The sequence below is a fragment of the Bubalus kerabau genome, chromosome 1 (assembly GCF_029407905.1).
Source record: "Bubalus kerabau isolate K-KA32 ecotype Philippines breed swamp buffalo chromosome 1, PCC_UOA_SB_1v2, whole genome shotgun sequence".
NCBI classification, from domain to species: domain Eukaryota; kingdom Metazoa; phylum Chordata; class Mammalia; order Artiodactyla; family Bovidae; genus Bubalus; species Bubalus kerabau.
The window spans coordinates 87,174,059-87,188,186 of NC_073624.1; the positions used below are offsets into that span (position 1 = coordinate 87,174,059).

At 38.3% G+C, this 14,128-nt stretch overlaps 1 protein-coding gene across 1 annotated transcript in view; it reads right to left on the minus strand.

Moving 5' to 3' along the window:
* The window catches only part of DBX2 (developing brain homeobox 2), a 37,104-nt gene that overhangs the window by 10,766 nt on the left and 12,210 nt on the right, over positions 1-14,128 (minus strand). Inside the window, exon 2 of the mRNA XM_055566315.1 lies at positions 8,981-9,076. Within this exon, the coding sequence (XP_055422290.1) occupies positions 8,981-9,076 (96 nt within the window). The remainder of the gene's footprint in view (positions 1-8,980; positions 9,077-14,128) is intronic.

A 14,128-nucleotide genomic window follows, 5' to 3' on the forward strand; every position in this document is an offset into this window, starting at 1 on the left:
TCAGACTGAAGAGGTCTACAAGGGTCTGGAACATTATTCAATAGGTGGTGAAGATCAACAGAATGTGTTTAAGCAGGATGTGACATGATAATAATAAACATACACTGAGCACTTCCTCTGTCCTCATACTTGCCCTGTATTAAGCAGCTGATACGCACTATTCCATTTAATTCTCCCAACCTAACTATGCCACGAATGCTACTATTATTCTCTGCATTTTAAAGATGCATAAAAGGAACCTTAGGTAGCTTAAGGAACTTTGTCCAAAGACTTATTCCAAAACAAATGCTCTTAAACCTACACAGTACTGACACAATACTGACTTGGATTTTAGAAGAAAAATGTCAATAAATGGATAAATCTTGTCAATTCTACCTTTGTAACATAATTTCTTTCTTTCCTATTTGTCTAAAAGATTCGTAAACAACTTCCAGCTAGTCTCTCAGCTCTGGGTTACGTCTCATTCTCATTCATCCTGACGTTCCCAGAAGAAACACTGGCCTCTCTCTTTCTTTGAGCTCTGCAACACTCGTTAAAATCTCCATAGAAATGCCATAATCCTTGGGATGTAATGAAGCCCAATTCTTTACCAAGTTCTAGTTTTACTGATGCCTTTTCGATTCATCCAAGTGTGGGATCTTGGTTAATTCTCCATCTATAGAACCAGTTACTTTTGCCTGCCTCACACCAAGGTCATATCTTAAAGTCAGGCTTTGGCAACTGGATTCACTATTTCTTTCTCAGAGGCTTAAACAGGTTTATGCAATACTGGTCAAGGCTCAGTGGTAAAATAATCCACCTGCCAATGCAGGAGACACCAGTTCAATCCCTGAATCAGGAAGATCCCCTGGAAGAAGGTATGGCAACCCACTCCAGTATTCTTGCCTGAAGAATCTCATGGACATGGAGATGAGCTTGGCGGGCTATACAGTTCATAGGGCCACAGAGAGTCAGATATGACTGAGTGCACACACACACACACACACACACACATGCAATATTGGTCAATAATATCGATAAAAATAGTATGGACATCTCAATATATTCATATATTTCTAAATGCTTTTCTTCTCTGAACTATCCTTAGTATAGATAGCACAGAATTAGCCCTCTGCATTTTACTTCAGAGCACAGATTCATCTGTTGAGATGGTGTCTCTCTAGGAAGCCTCAGGACAGAGGACTCTGGAGGATGGGAAAACTAGGTTTAGACCTCGGCACATATCTGTGTGATTTGGACAGAGTTACTCACTCTTTCAGCTTACTTTACAGAGTGGTTCTAAGGATTTGATGAAACAGCACTAGACAACTTTCAGTGCTGAGCCCACAATAAAGATCATCATATGCTAAAGACATCTGATCAGATGAAAAAGTGTTCAAAGCAGTTAAGGTTCAATGTGGCACAAAAGATAGAATTAAATGGTAGCAAGACCTTTTGAATCCAAATTCTTGGCTCTCTCCTCTGTCCCCCACTGTTTCTTGGTGGGTCAAGATTGTGAAGAAAGAAACATTTATGAACACAGCCAGAGCTTCTGCTTGTGACTATGGGCTTCTGCTCCCTGTCCTTGGTCAGGACCACATGGCATCTCCAATACAGCCTGGCAACAGTGTCCTCAAATTCCAGCATGCCCTTCTCACTTCATATTTTGATCTGGAATTCTTAACTTATAAATGTATCCAATCTACCATTATTATAGCCAAACATATTAAAATTAGGGAAAGAAACTTAAATACTCAAAGGTAATGAAATGCATAAGCACATCATGTTATACCTACTAAGTGAAAATTTAAAGAAACCTTAAAGATGACTAGGAAGATCAGGCAGCAGTAAAAAAAAAAAAAAGTACACTATACTGATATATAAGATATATATCATGCTCACACTAAGTGACAATGCAGAGGAAAAATTACTGTTAAGCAAAAATAAAAACTAAGAGAGGCTATCATCATACTGTTATAGACAAATAATGCATCTCCACTCTACATTTTACCTCTGATTCAGTTTTATAAGGAAAACAAGCAAACATCGTAGCAACCTTTGGGGGAGAATCTAGCCAAGTAATTGAATCATCACGGAGTGACAACTGAAAACCCAACTGATGAACCCACTCCATCCTTCAGATGTTCATATTTGATAAGGAGAAGTGTGAGAAGGCTAGGATCAGACATAGTACAATGAGAGAAACACCCACAGACCACCGCACAGAGAACTTTTAAGCACTAGCTGAGAAGCCCTTTAGTTTTGGAGGCCAATAGAGTAAGTCCTGAGAGAGATGTGCTACCAAAGGACTAGCAATTCCTCTTGTGGGAAACCTCGACAATGGAGCAGAGAGAGCAACTGACATCTGCAGAAGCTTGAGTGTGGTGAGGACAAGGGCGAGACATGGTGAATCCAGGAAGCTCAGAGCTTGGTGCTTCTAGAGGATGCAGGGGATGAGCAGGAAGAACACAGGACATTAGCTGGGAGGTAGAGTAGGACCAGGAGTGATTCAAACAAATTTAGGATATACCTTGCCACAGTGAAAAGTCTTCTGAGGACCTTGCATTTCAGAAGGCCAACAGTTTCTGAGTTAATACAACTTTTTATTTATTTTAAACTGACGTATAGTTGATTTACAGTGTTGTGTTAGTTTTAAGTGTACATCACAATGATTCAGTTATACACACATATGTATGTACACATAAGAGAAGTGAAAGTCACTCAGTCGTGTCCGACTCTTTGCAACCCCATGGACTATACGGTCCATGGAATTTTCCAGGCCAGATTATTGGAGTGGGTAGCTGTTCCCTTCTCTAGGGGATCTTCCCAACCCAGGGATCAAACCCAGGTCTCCGACATTGCACGTGGATTCTTTACCAGCTGACCACCAGGGAAGCCCAAGAATACTGGAATGGGTAGCTATCCCTTCTCCAGCAGATCTTCCTGACCCAGGAATCAAACCGCAGTCTCCTTCATTGCAGACAGATTCTTTACCAACTGAGCTATGAGGGAAGCCAGTATGTACATACATATATATATATATATATATATATATATACACACACACACACATATACATATGTACGCACATATATGTGTGTGTGTGTATTCTCAGTCTCTCAGTCATATTCAACTCCTGTAACCCATGGACTGTAGCCTGCCAGGCTCCTCTGTCCATGGGGTTTTCTAGGCAAGAACACTGGAGTGGGTTGCCACTTCCTACTTCAGGGGATCTTCCCAACTCAGGGGTTGAACCCAGGTCTCCTGTATCTCCTCCATTGGCAGGCAGATTCTTTATCACTGAGCCGCTTGGGAAGCCGCATATTTTATAATACAACTTCTTAAATCTATATAAAAATACAAATAAATTTATGGCCCAATATAAGCTAGTTTAAATTTTTTTTCCTACATTTTTTCTAAATCAAGGTTTTGTAGATAGGGGTCATAATTCTACTCATTTAGTACTTTCTTCACTAAAATCTAAATGTTTACATAAAACAATGTGGGTAACACTTTTAAATGCCCCTACGACTTTTTAATAGGAACCCACAGATTTTCCTATTATGTTTTCTATTGAGCTATGTTAAGAACAGAAAGAAGAGCCCCATCAAAGAGATCTACAAATACAATATTCTCACCAGTGTGAAGGGTGAGAATACACACAGACCAGACCTCATCTCTAAAACAGAGACCTTCAGAGTAGTTGTGAGGATCAGAGGGTTAACTCCTTGGTCTGGTCCTCAGGATTCGGTGCTCTATAGCAAAAATACAACCACTGGACAAAAGCCACAGCAAATATAAAGAATATTCCATTCTTCCTTTGTCTGCTAGTTGCCTGGTTTTCCAAAGTTCTGCTCTCAATACATGAATCGTGACTGTTTTCATAAACAGACGTGGCTCAGTTTCCTACAAGAAGCATGAGACAAGATGCTGCTTCCACAACAGCTGCCTCTCTCCACATCTCTGGGAGTCTTTTGTGGGCTCTCTCTGTATCTAACCATAAACCAATGATGAACTTACCCCATTTTCCTACCTTCTAAATCTAGGAATATGAGCTCAGGTTTACACCTGCAAAACAGACATAGGGACTTCAAGAACTGGATGGTGATTTAAAAGTCTCTCAGGAGCTATTAAAAAGTTACTAGCAATGAATACCTCTGATTATTCCTAAATTCATGACAAAAATCTGATTTTTATGGAAACTTATAGGTGACAATAATAAATAAATACTATAAAATAACAATGAACAGATACAAAGATTAGAGCATGCCTAGATAAGAGGATTTAGAAGCCAGGGCCATCAACTCAAGGTACTAGAGACTCTGCCAATTTGCAGATGTCAGTATATTATTTTATAGTGTGACTTCCATATATATTTGGGGCTCAGTATGTGATGCTATATGTGCCAACAATAAGCAGTGTGTCATGAAATCTTTACCACAATCCCAAGAAGATATTAGCATCCTCATTTCCACAGGAAAAAAAACTGAAGCTCTGAAAAGACAACTTCTGCAATTGAGACCTCACATGCAAGCAGAGTGAGCCCAACCAACACTCTTTAAAACTCTACCGAAGATGGTCAAAGTTACAGATGGTCGTGGAAAGAGGTCAGAAGGTGGGGAGAGTCATTAAAATGGCAAAACGACCTAGGATAACGAAGTTTTCACAGGTATAATCCCCAGCATCTTGCGACGGCCCCCCTGTACCACCTCCACCCCTGGGGAATCCCTATGTGACGTGAGCCTTACGAAAGGCACTTCAAATGGAGGTGTGCTGTATGTGAATGATACAGGGCGATGAACAATAGAGAAACATGCAGTAGATAAACCGGTGGAGGTCTCTGTCTAGCCCAGGGTAGGCTACTACTACTACTTATAAACATTTGGGGAGAAAGAAAACTCCATTCCAGAAATGTTACTTGAATACTTTCACTGCCTCTGTGGAATTGTTGAATAGAGGCATCAACTTGGAAAAGCTATTGTCTTTGAGTCTCTGATGCCTTTAAACCTTCTTCCTGGTTGACTGTCATGTATCTATAGAGTACCCTCCCTTCACTATTGAGAAGTCAAAACCTACGTTCAACTCATCACACAAACTCATTTACATGTTCAGCACAATAACTAGACTAGTTATCTATTATCACAAAATGCTGCATCCTTCTGAAAATCTTAGAGTTCTAAAGTTAAATCCTTATAAAAGAAGCTCTCAGGCAGCCTTTTATGGATTTCCATAGGTTCGGATGGGGCTTCCCAAGTGGCGCTAGTGGTAAAGAACTTGCCTGCCAATGCAGGAGACATAGAGATGCAAGTTTGATCCCTAGGTCAAGAAGATCCTCTGGAGGAGGGCATGGCAACCTACTCCAATACTCTTGCCTAGAGAATCCCATGGACAAAGGAGCCTGGCAGGCTATAGTATGTAGGGTCATAAAGAGTCGGACACGACTAAAGCAACTTAGCATGCATGCATAGGTCTTGTTCAGTTCCCCACACCTACTGACCACTCCAGCTGAGAGCAGAACACAGCCAGGACAGGTGTGTTTATCAAAGTGTGTGCCCAACAGAGCATCGCCACCTTTGAAAGTGACACTCTTAGGACCAACCTACAATAATAACAAGGTCCCTTTCCTGCTGCCTTCAACAAAATTCTAAATTCAAATTTCAAGAGTATATTATATTCTTTTAAGTTTTAACAAGGAAGGGAAGATAGTAAAATTATTTCTAAATGCAGAATCTAAGTTCATCTACCAAGAAAGCTAAAACAATTTATTCCAGAATAGTATTTCCTCACTCATATCTTCATAATGCTGCTCCAAATTTAAACTTTGTTTTTTAATGCATAAAATTCTTGAAAGGTTAAATTCAAGTTGGGTACTCAAAGACAAAGAAATAATGATTTAATTCAATGAGATATTCTACATAATTAAGACACCTACACATTTCATGTAGTCTTTTTCTTAAAGTCATTCTTTGCATAATTTCTACAACTTTCAATTTCATTTTAGCTGAGCTGTATGCTATTTTGAAAGGAACCTTATGAATACACTATCAAAGATTTTCCTTACACTGCTTTGGGGAAGAGGAGAATTTACCACTGCCTTTTAATTTTTCTCCTCTATAAGGATTGTGCTTAAATAGCTAATTAAACTATTTATTATATGTGAGAAGGGCACTGGATGAATGATTGTTTCCACACTGCAGCAAGTCAATCATAAATCTAACAGGTTAACAAGAAAAACTAAATCAATTTTAAACAAGTGAATCACGTAAAAAATCAAAAAGATATTTCTCTTGCTATGGATGTGTTGATCTGATCCTAAACTTTTAGAAATAGTGAAATCAATATTGTGGAACAATGATGAGGGCCACTGATTTTACTACTTATTAAAATTTTTAGTATAAACCATAATTTTGGCTGTCCAGGCTGAAACTAAATACAAAATTACTTGCACAGTTCATTTTCCTTCTTTTGTGCAAATGGAAAGAAAATTAAATTCCTGGGCTTAAAATCATTCTTATTATTAAAAACAAGAAGAAGAAAAGCCAAAAAATGCCTTAAATAAAAACCTTACTGGGCAGTTGTAAGCCTTATCAACTGTTCCTTGGTATCATGAGTATTTATGTAAAATTCTTACTGACAGCTGAAATCTACCATTTCATTATTATTTGCTCCCAATACAATGAACATTATACATAAGAATATAAGAAATTCACTTCAGATTTATCACTAATGAGCTGCCATCCTTTTTATTAAGAACACTGGTGGCATCTCTAAGCTGTTTGAAAATGGCAACTTAAAAATGGAGACAAACGTCAGTCTGAGCAGTGCTGATTTTCCACTTGTATGTTTTATTAAATAAATGAGATAAACACAAGGATTTATAAGCTTCCAGGAATAAACACCACAATTTACAACAGCCATACCAAAAGCACAAAGTGGGAAGGGCCGAGAACCAGATGGAGAATAAAGAGACTTGCTTAGAGTGATTTTTTTTCAAACAATCGAGAAGATGAAGTTGTCTAGAAATAACTTTCGACTCACTTTTATGGGCTTTATTTATTAAACTGGCCTGGGCACCAGAATACTCTTACAGCCTAGAAACTCTTATTAAAACACTACTATAAAATGAATACACTCACACACACATGAATGTCCACCTGTCACATGGAGTGTTTTGGTCCATTGCCTCCTACTGCACTGCCAGAGACTTTCTAAAGTAGGAGACCAGTGTTATACCAAGGTGAAATCACTGAAACTAGGTGTGGGAACTCTTTCAATCTCCACCCCTGGGATACCACACTGAAAATTAATTCCACAGAGATGCCACCACGCTGCGGTATCAGATGTTTGGGGTGTAAGTCTCTGCTCCAGCTGTTCTTTTCCGATACTCTAATATATGGTGATAAATGTTTCCTTAATCTGTACAACATTTTTCAATTACCCTCATAGGAGACCACCTTGAAGGAGCGAGTAAAAGGTTTAGTCATGGTTTCTATTTTTCTATTTGAATCAATACATTCTAGTTAAATGGACAATTAATAGGTCACTTCCAAAATAGTAGTGTATCAGTCCTGGTTAATAAACGATCCCCACAGTGGATAATGGGCCCTATGTATTCAGCAAGCTCTGTATACACTCAGCTCATCCACTAAATCCCCTTTCAGGTGGACAGGGTTATATGGGAAGATGAGCTGGAACGAGTCTATAAAAGTCAGTTTCATTCACTGCTTTATTTTTCAGCCAAGTGCTTTAAATGGTATCCAGAAATTCACTTGGAATGTGAGACAGGAGAAAAGGCTGACACACAGAGCCTCACTTTATGACCATACAAAAGGGCAACTGACCCTTGCCCGAGCCTTTTCCCTGTGAAATGGTTCCGAAAGTTCATCTGCACAGTTAAAAATCGTGGTGAGGTCGCGTGTGGATGAGTCAAGTGAAAGTGGCGATTGGTCACGGGTCTGCCACCCATTGTGACCGGGTCTCGGCCATGTAAAGTGCCCTGTGGGAAAGTATCAGCCCCCTAAAGAGATGCTCAGAAGCCTGCAGCTCATTAAACGGCCAGCATTTGCTGCCTCACTTGTCAGGAATCATTCTGTTGGGCAACTGCTCTCCTAAAACATTCATAAAACACATGCAGAGAGGCAACAGAGATCTGAATTCAACCATGATGCAGCTCTGGACTTCAGCCTGACTCTACTCCTAGCTCACTCTTCACCTGACAGAGCTGTTAACCTGAATCAACGTTTTCTCTTTCGCAGCAGAGATCCACGTACCCCTCTGCTGGGCTTCTTTATCACAAACTTGAGTCCTCCTGCCTACAGATTCTTAGTTGACCAAAAATCTCAAGATTATTGTGAATGTTATTTCTTTTTATTTTCACTTAGACATTTTTTTTCTTTGTGCATGTGAATGTGTGTGTGCTCTTCAATTTCAAAGGTTGTCATTCTCCCTCTATCTCAGACACTATTAAAATGATGTAATGTTTGAAGAAAAGTTCTCTTGAAAATACTTCCTACAACCCTGGCTGGTTTTCTTCAAGATCATAAGAGATGGTATTTATCTCCTTTTACAATCTTGGCAATTTTAGATTATTTTCCATGGACACCTAGTGACTTTCTGTGTCACATTTTAAACCGAATGGAAATTTTTACACAATCTCTTAGTTTTCCTTCCTTTGTTTCTTCTTCTTTAAATGAGCATCGTTACATGTTTCAGCAAGAGCCAAACGGGTCCCTCTGAGATCTTTTATATCAAATGGAAAACAAGTTGCTTTCCTTGATGTGTCAGCCCTGGGTTTCAATGCTGTTAGAAACCGCTCACAATCACACAGTGTGCTGAGGTCTGATAAATCTCTGGAAACCTCCTGAATAGGAACGCTGTGATTTTTAGCGAGGAATTAGCTCCTTGTCATTGCATTACCAATTAGTTTTCCAGAGCACATTAAATCCTGCTGCTTTGGTTTACAGAGTAACTGAGGCATTGCTGATGAAGCATAAAAACTTACTTGCAAAAGCAGTGGGGGATGCGGGGTGCCGACAGGACCCACCGCAGCACGCCGAGTAGAATGGCGGGGCGCTCAGAAAAAAAGGCTTGGAAGGCGCTGCAGAGAAAGCATTGATTGCATCGATTAGCCATTTCTTTTAGACAATATTCAAAATCCCAGTTGCTGATGTTTGGTAGAAACCAATACAAAACTGAAAAGCAATGATCCTTCAAAATAAATAAATACATAAAATTTAAAAGTAAATAAAGTAGTCTTCATCTGTCAGAGCTTGCTGAATAACTTAATCCTGGTTTGGAAGTTATGGTATAAACACTCAAATTATCAAAACCAAACTTAATTGCTCATTTTCTGTGTGGTTATAAATAGTAAATATCAAATAGTGCTTTATTTAAAATTGCCCAGAGCAACACTGTCCAGGAGAACTCTCTGTGATAATGGACACGTCCTCTCTCTCTCTGTGCATCCAATATGTATCTACTTGTCATATATGCCACTGAGCACTTGAAATGTGGCCAGTATGTCTGCATAACCGAATTCTTCATTTCAGTTTTTTTAAAGTTTAAATAGACTCGTATGTCTAGGGGCTAACACACTGAGCAACACAGTTCTAGATACAATACTTACCAAGAAACAATTTGTATGTTACGTGCTTCAGTTTAGTTTTTTAAAGAGATTATATTACTACACTTTTTATTTTTAGAAGGTGCTTTGAAATATATAGACAGCTGGATTCCCAAGGTGAAAACAGTTAATTTACTGAGTAATTCAATGATAACAGTGGTTTTTCTGATCACTTTTACATGCTTAAACGTATTTGAGAATAGTAACAACATTTAATCTCAAGTGACATCTAGTTAACCTGAAAGCATGTGTTTATAGTATAGGGAGTTGCCATGTAATTCTGCTCTGCTCACTTTATTAAACTCTGCTATTCAGAACATTTTCAATACATATATACAGAATAGTTATCATTACTTGATATATCTTGTAAAAGAAATTTTAAACTCTGTTCCTCAGCAGATGAAAAATGGCTATAAAGGATGTCACAGAATATTAGTAGCTCTCCTATACTGAGCACTTACTATATACCCTGGTGGCTCAGACGGTAAAGCGTCTGCCTGCAATGCAGGAGACCCAGGTTCGATCCCAGGGTTGGGAAGAACCCATGAAGAAGGAAATGGCAACCCACTCCAGTACTCTTGCCTGGAAAATTCCATGGACTGAGGAGACTGGTAGGCTACAGTCCATGGGGTTGCAAAGAGTCGGACATGACTGAGCAACTTGACTTTCACGCACTCTATGCCAGGCTTTGGTTAAGTGTAGTACCTTAAATACAAGATGTCCTTTTGCACAGTAGGGTTTAATATAATATAAACACAGGTGATATTTCCTTAGGTGGGCAACTTGCTTTTACCATCACATAACCATCAGAGTGTCTGACACATTCTAAATAGTCAATAGATTTTTGATAAATGAACGAATAATCTTAAAACTAAGAAACAGGAAATCAGGAATTAATCTTTTCCCTGTTCCCCTGACACTCTGAAACATAGTATCTTCTGTAACAGATAACTTTTAAATCTAGAGGATGACTTGAAAATAAATATTTTCACTATTCTCCCTTTATTTTCAATGGAAACTTTTTTCACTTCTTAATCATATACAGTGAATATAATTTTGCTGCAAATACACGCCTTTTTCAAGAACAGAGTAATTTTGGACTCATATTTTAACCAACTGATAAGCATTCATTTATTTTACCAAGATCTTTGAAGGGCATATCAAAATAAATATACAAGTACATAAAATAATTTTATGGTCTTAGGGTCCTTAACGCTGTCAAACTGCAAATTAACCATAATGGAGGGTCTTTTCTATAATATGGCCACCCTGATGGCTCAGATGGTAAAGAATCTGCCTGCAATATGGGAGACTGAGGATCAATTCCTGGGTTGCGAAGATCTCCTGGAGAAGAAAATGGCTTACCCACTCCAGTATTCTTGCCTAGAGAATTCCATTGACAGAGAGGCCAGAGGCGTTATAGTCCATGGGGTCACAATATGATGAATAGCTGTCAATGTCAATGGTTTTAGTTTTTTAATACCTGAATTTTCAAGTAATAAAATGTCAATGCTACTTTGAAAACATGGCAACTAACCAAAGTATGAAAGAGATCCATTTTGGTATTCAATAAGTTCTATAAAACTTTTAAAAAATTGTCATTGTTATCATAAGTTGTTCTAATGCTGATTGAAAAGCCATCATAGAAATGATAAATCACTTTATTTGAACTTAACATCTTATAAGAATAGGGCTTCCCAGGTGGTTCAGTGGTAAAGAATAATCTGCCTGCCAATGCAGAGGTGGGTTTGATTTCTGGGTTGGGAAGATTCCCTGGAAAAGGAAATAGCGCCCCACTCTAGTATTCTTGCCTGGAAAATTCCATGGACAAAGGAGGCTGGTGGGCTTGAGTCCATGAAGTTGCAAAAGAGTTGGACAGGAGTTAGCAACTAAACAGCAACAACATTATAATAATATGGCATTGTTTAGGCAGAGTCATTTTGATATTTGGCAAATCTAATACAGTTATGTAAAGTTTAAAAATAAAATAAAATTTAAAAAAAAAAAAAAAAAAAAGAGTTACATTCTTTAATGTTTCCACTTCATGGGAAATAGATGGGGAAACAGTGGAAACAGTGTCAGACTTTATTTTGGGGGGCTCCAAAATCACTACAGATGGTGACTGCAGCCATGAAATTAAAAGACGCTTACTCCTTGGAAGGAAAGTTATGACCAACCTAGATAGCATATTCAAAAGCAGAGACATTACTTTGCCAACAAAGGTCCGTCTAGTCAAGGCTATGGTTTTTCCTGTGGTCATGTATGGATGTGAGAGTTGGACTGTGAAGAAGGCTGAGCACTGAAGAATTGATGCTTTTGAACTGTGGTGTTGGAGAAGACTCAAGAGTCCCTTGGACTGCAAGGAGATCCAACCAGTCCATTCTGAAGGAGATCAGCCCTGGGATTTCTTTGGAAGGAATGATGCTAAAGCTGAAATTCCAGTACTTTGGCCACCTCATGCGAAGAGTTGACTCATTGGAAAAGACTCTGATGCTGGGAGGGATTGGGGGCAGGAGGAGAAGCAGACGACAGAGGATAAGATGGCTGGATGGCATCACTGAATCGATGGACGTGAGTCTGAGTGAACTCCAGGAGTTGGTGATGGACAGGGAGGCCTGGCGTGCTGCGATTCGTGGGTCGCAAAGAGTCGGACACGACTGAGCAACTGTTCTGATCTGATCTGATCTGATGAATATATGAAGCACTTTGAAAAGTAGATATTAATATATATAATAAAAGTTGTCTCATGTTTATTCTCAAGTATTTCTGTTTACTTCACCTCCAAACTAAGTACTCCATAGGTATTTTAAGTTACAGCTTCTGTGCTGCTTGACATTTTGTAAATTGAGGTAAAAGAAAAAGGCTCAGCCATGTTGCATTTATATATGTGCATGTAAGCATCTATCATAATAGTTGGAAACACACACACAAAATTTTTTTGCTCAATATCCAGTGTAGAAAATAAGTATGATATGGTGATACTATTGATATCAATATAACAATGCAGGATAGGTACAAATTACAAATTTTACTATTCTAGCCAAAATGTTTCTCAGTTTAATCCTACAGCCCTAAAAATGAAAACAAAGAATTTTTTTTAAGTATGGTTCATTTGATACATATACACAATGGAATATTACTCAGCTATTAAAAACAATGCATTTGAATCAGTTCTAATGAGGTGGATGAAACTGGAGCCTATTATACAGAGCAAAGTAAGCCAGAAAGAAAAACACCAATACAGTATATTAACGCATATATATGGAATTTTAGAAAGACGGTAATGATGACCCTATATGCGAGCAGCAAAAGAGACATAGATATAAAGAACAGACTTTTGGACTCTGTGGGAAAAGGCGAGGTGGGATGATTTGAGAGAATAGCATTGAAACACATATATTATCACATGTGAAATAGATCGCTAGTCCACGTTCGATGCATGAGACAGGGTGTTCAGGGTTGGTGCACTGGGATGACCCTGAGGGGTGGGATGGGGAAGGAGGTGGAAGGGAGGGCTAGGATGGGGAACACATATACACCCATGGCTGATTAATGTGAATGTATGGCAAAAACCACCACAATATTGTAATTAGCCTCCAATTTAAAAAAAAAAAGTATGGTTCATTTGAGACAAGTGTTCAATTAAATTCAATTGTGATAAATGAGGTTCTGAGATATAGACTCTTGGTGTTAAATTTAACCAGAAAAAGTTTAATTGAACAGTTTTTACTATTACTCCATACTATTCTATCTTAATATAGTAAATCTGTAATCAAAATGACAGTTGCTATGTCTACTGTAGCAACTCTATAGTGGCTAAAGAACTACATGTGACATAACCAGGCTTAAAGTTTCATTGTATATTTTCTCACCATCTAAAATCACCTAATTGACACACAATATTTACACAGAAGATTAGTTGATTCCTGATTTCTACGCATAAATACATCTTGTTTAAGCTGGTTTATGTGGAAATCACTGTGAAATTTCAATTAAGTACTCCATTTTTTTACATGCTCCTACTTGGACATAAGTCAAATGTTAATCTAACGGAGCATGTGATGGCCGGGATGTTGAATGGTGTGAAGAAATAGCCATTTAAAACAGTGCAATGCATTAAAGATATATATTACATTTTAATGTTTTTCAATCACATACTTTTTCAAGCAGTGAGCAAAATATGGAAACTCAAGTATGATAAGAACAAAGTAACAAGTTAACAGATATGTTAAAACTTTAGCAAACCATTTAAGAACTACTTGGGAGATTCTCTGAAACGGGCAGAAAACAAGGCAATTTCAAGACCATGATATGCATTTCAAAGCCCATCAGTGCAATCTAGATGCAGTCACTTTATCATTTATCATGTTAGGAACAATTTGTTTTAAGCTTTCCGAACAATATATATGACAGGAATGCCTACTATACATGGGCGGTAGACTGGGTATGAAGTTAACACTTGCTATTTCATTTATTGATATTCATCCTCAAATGGGCATGCATCTGGAATGTGATGATGACTGTTCT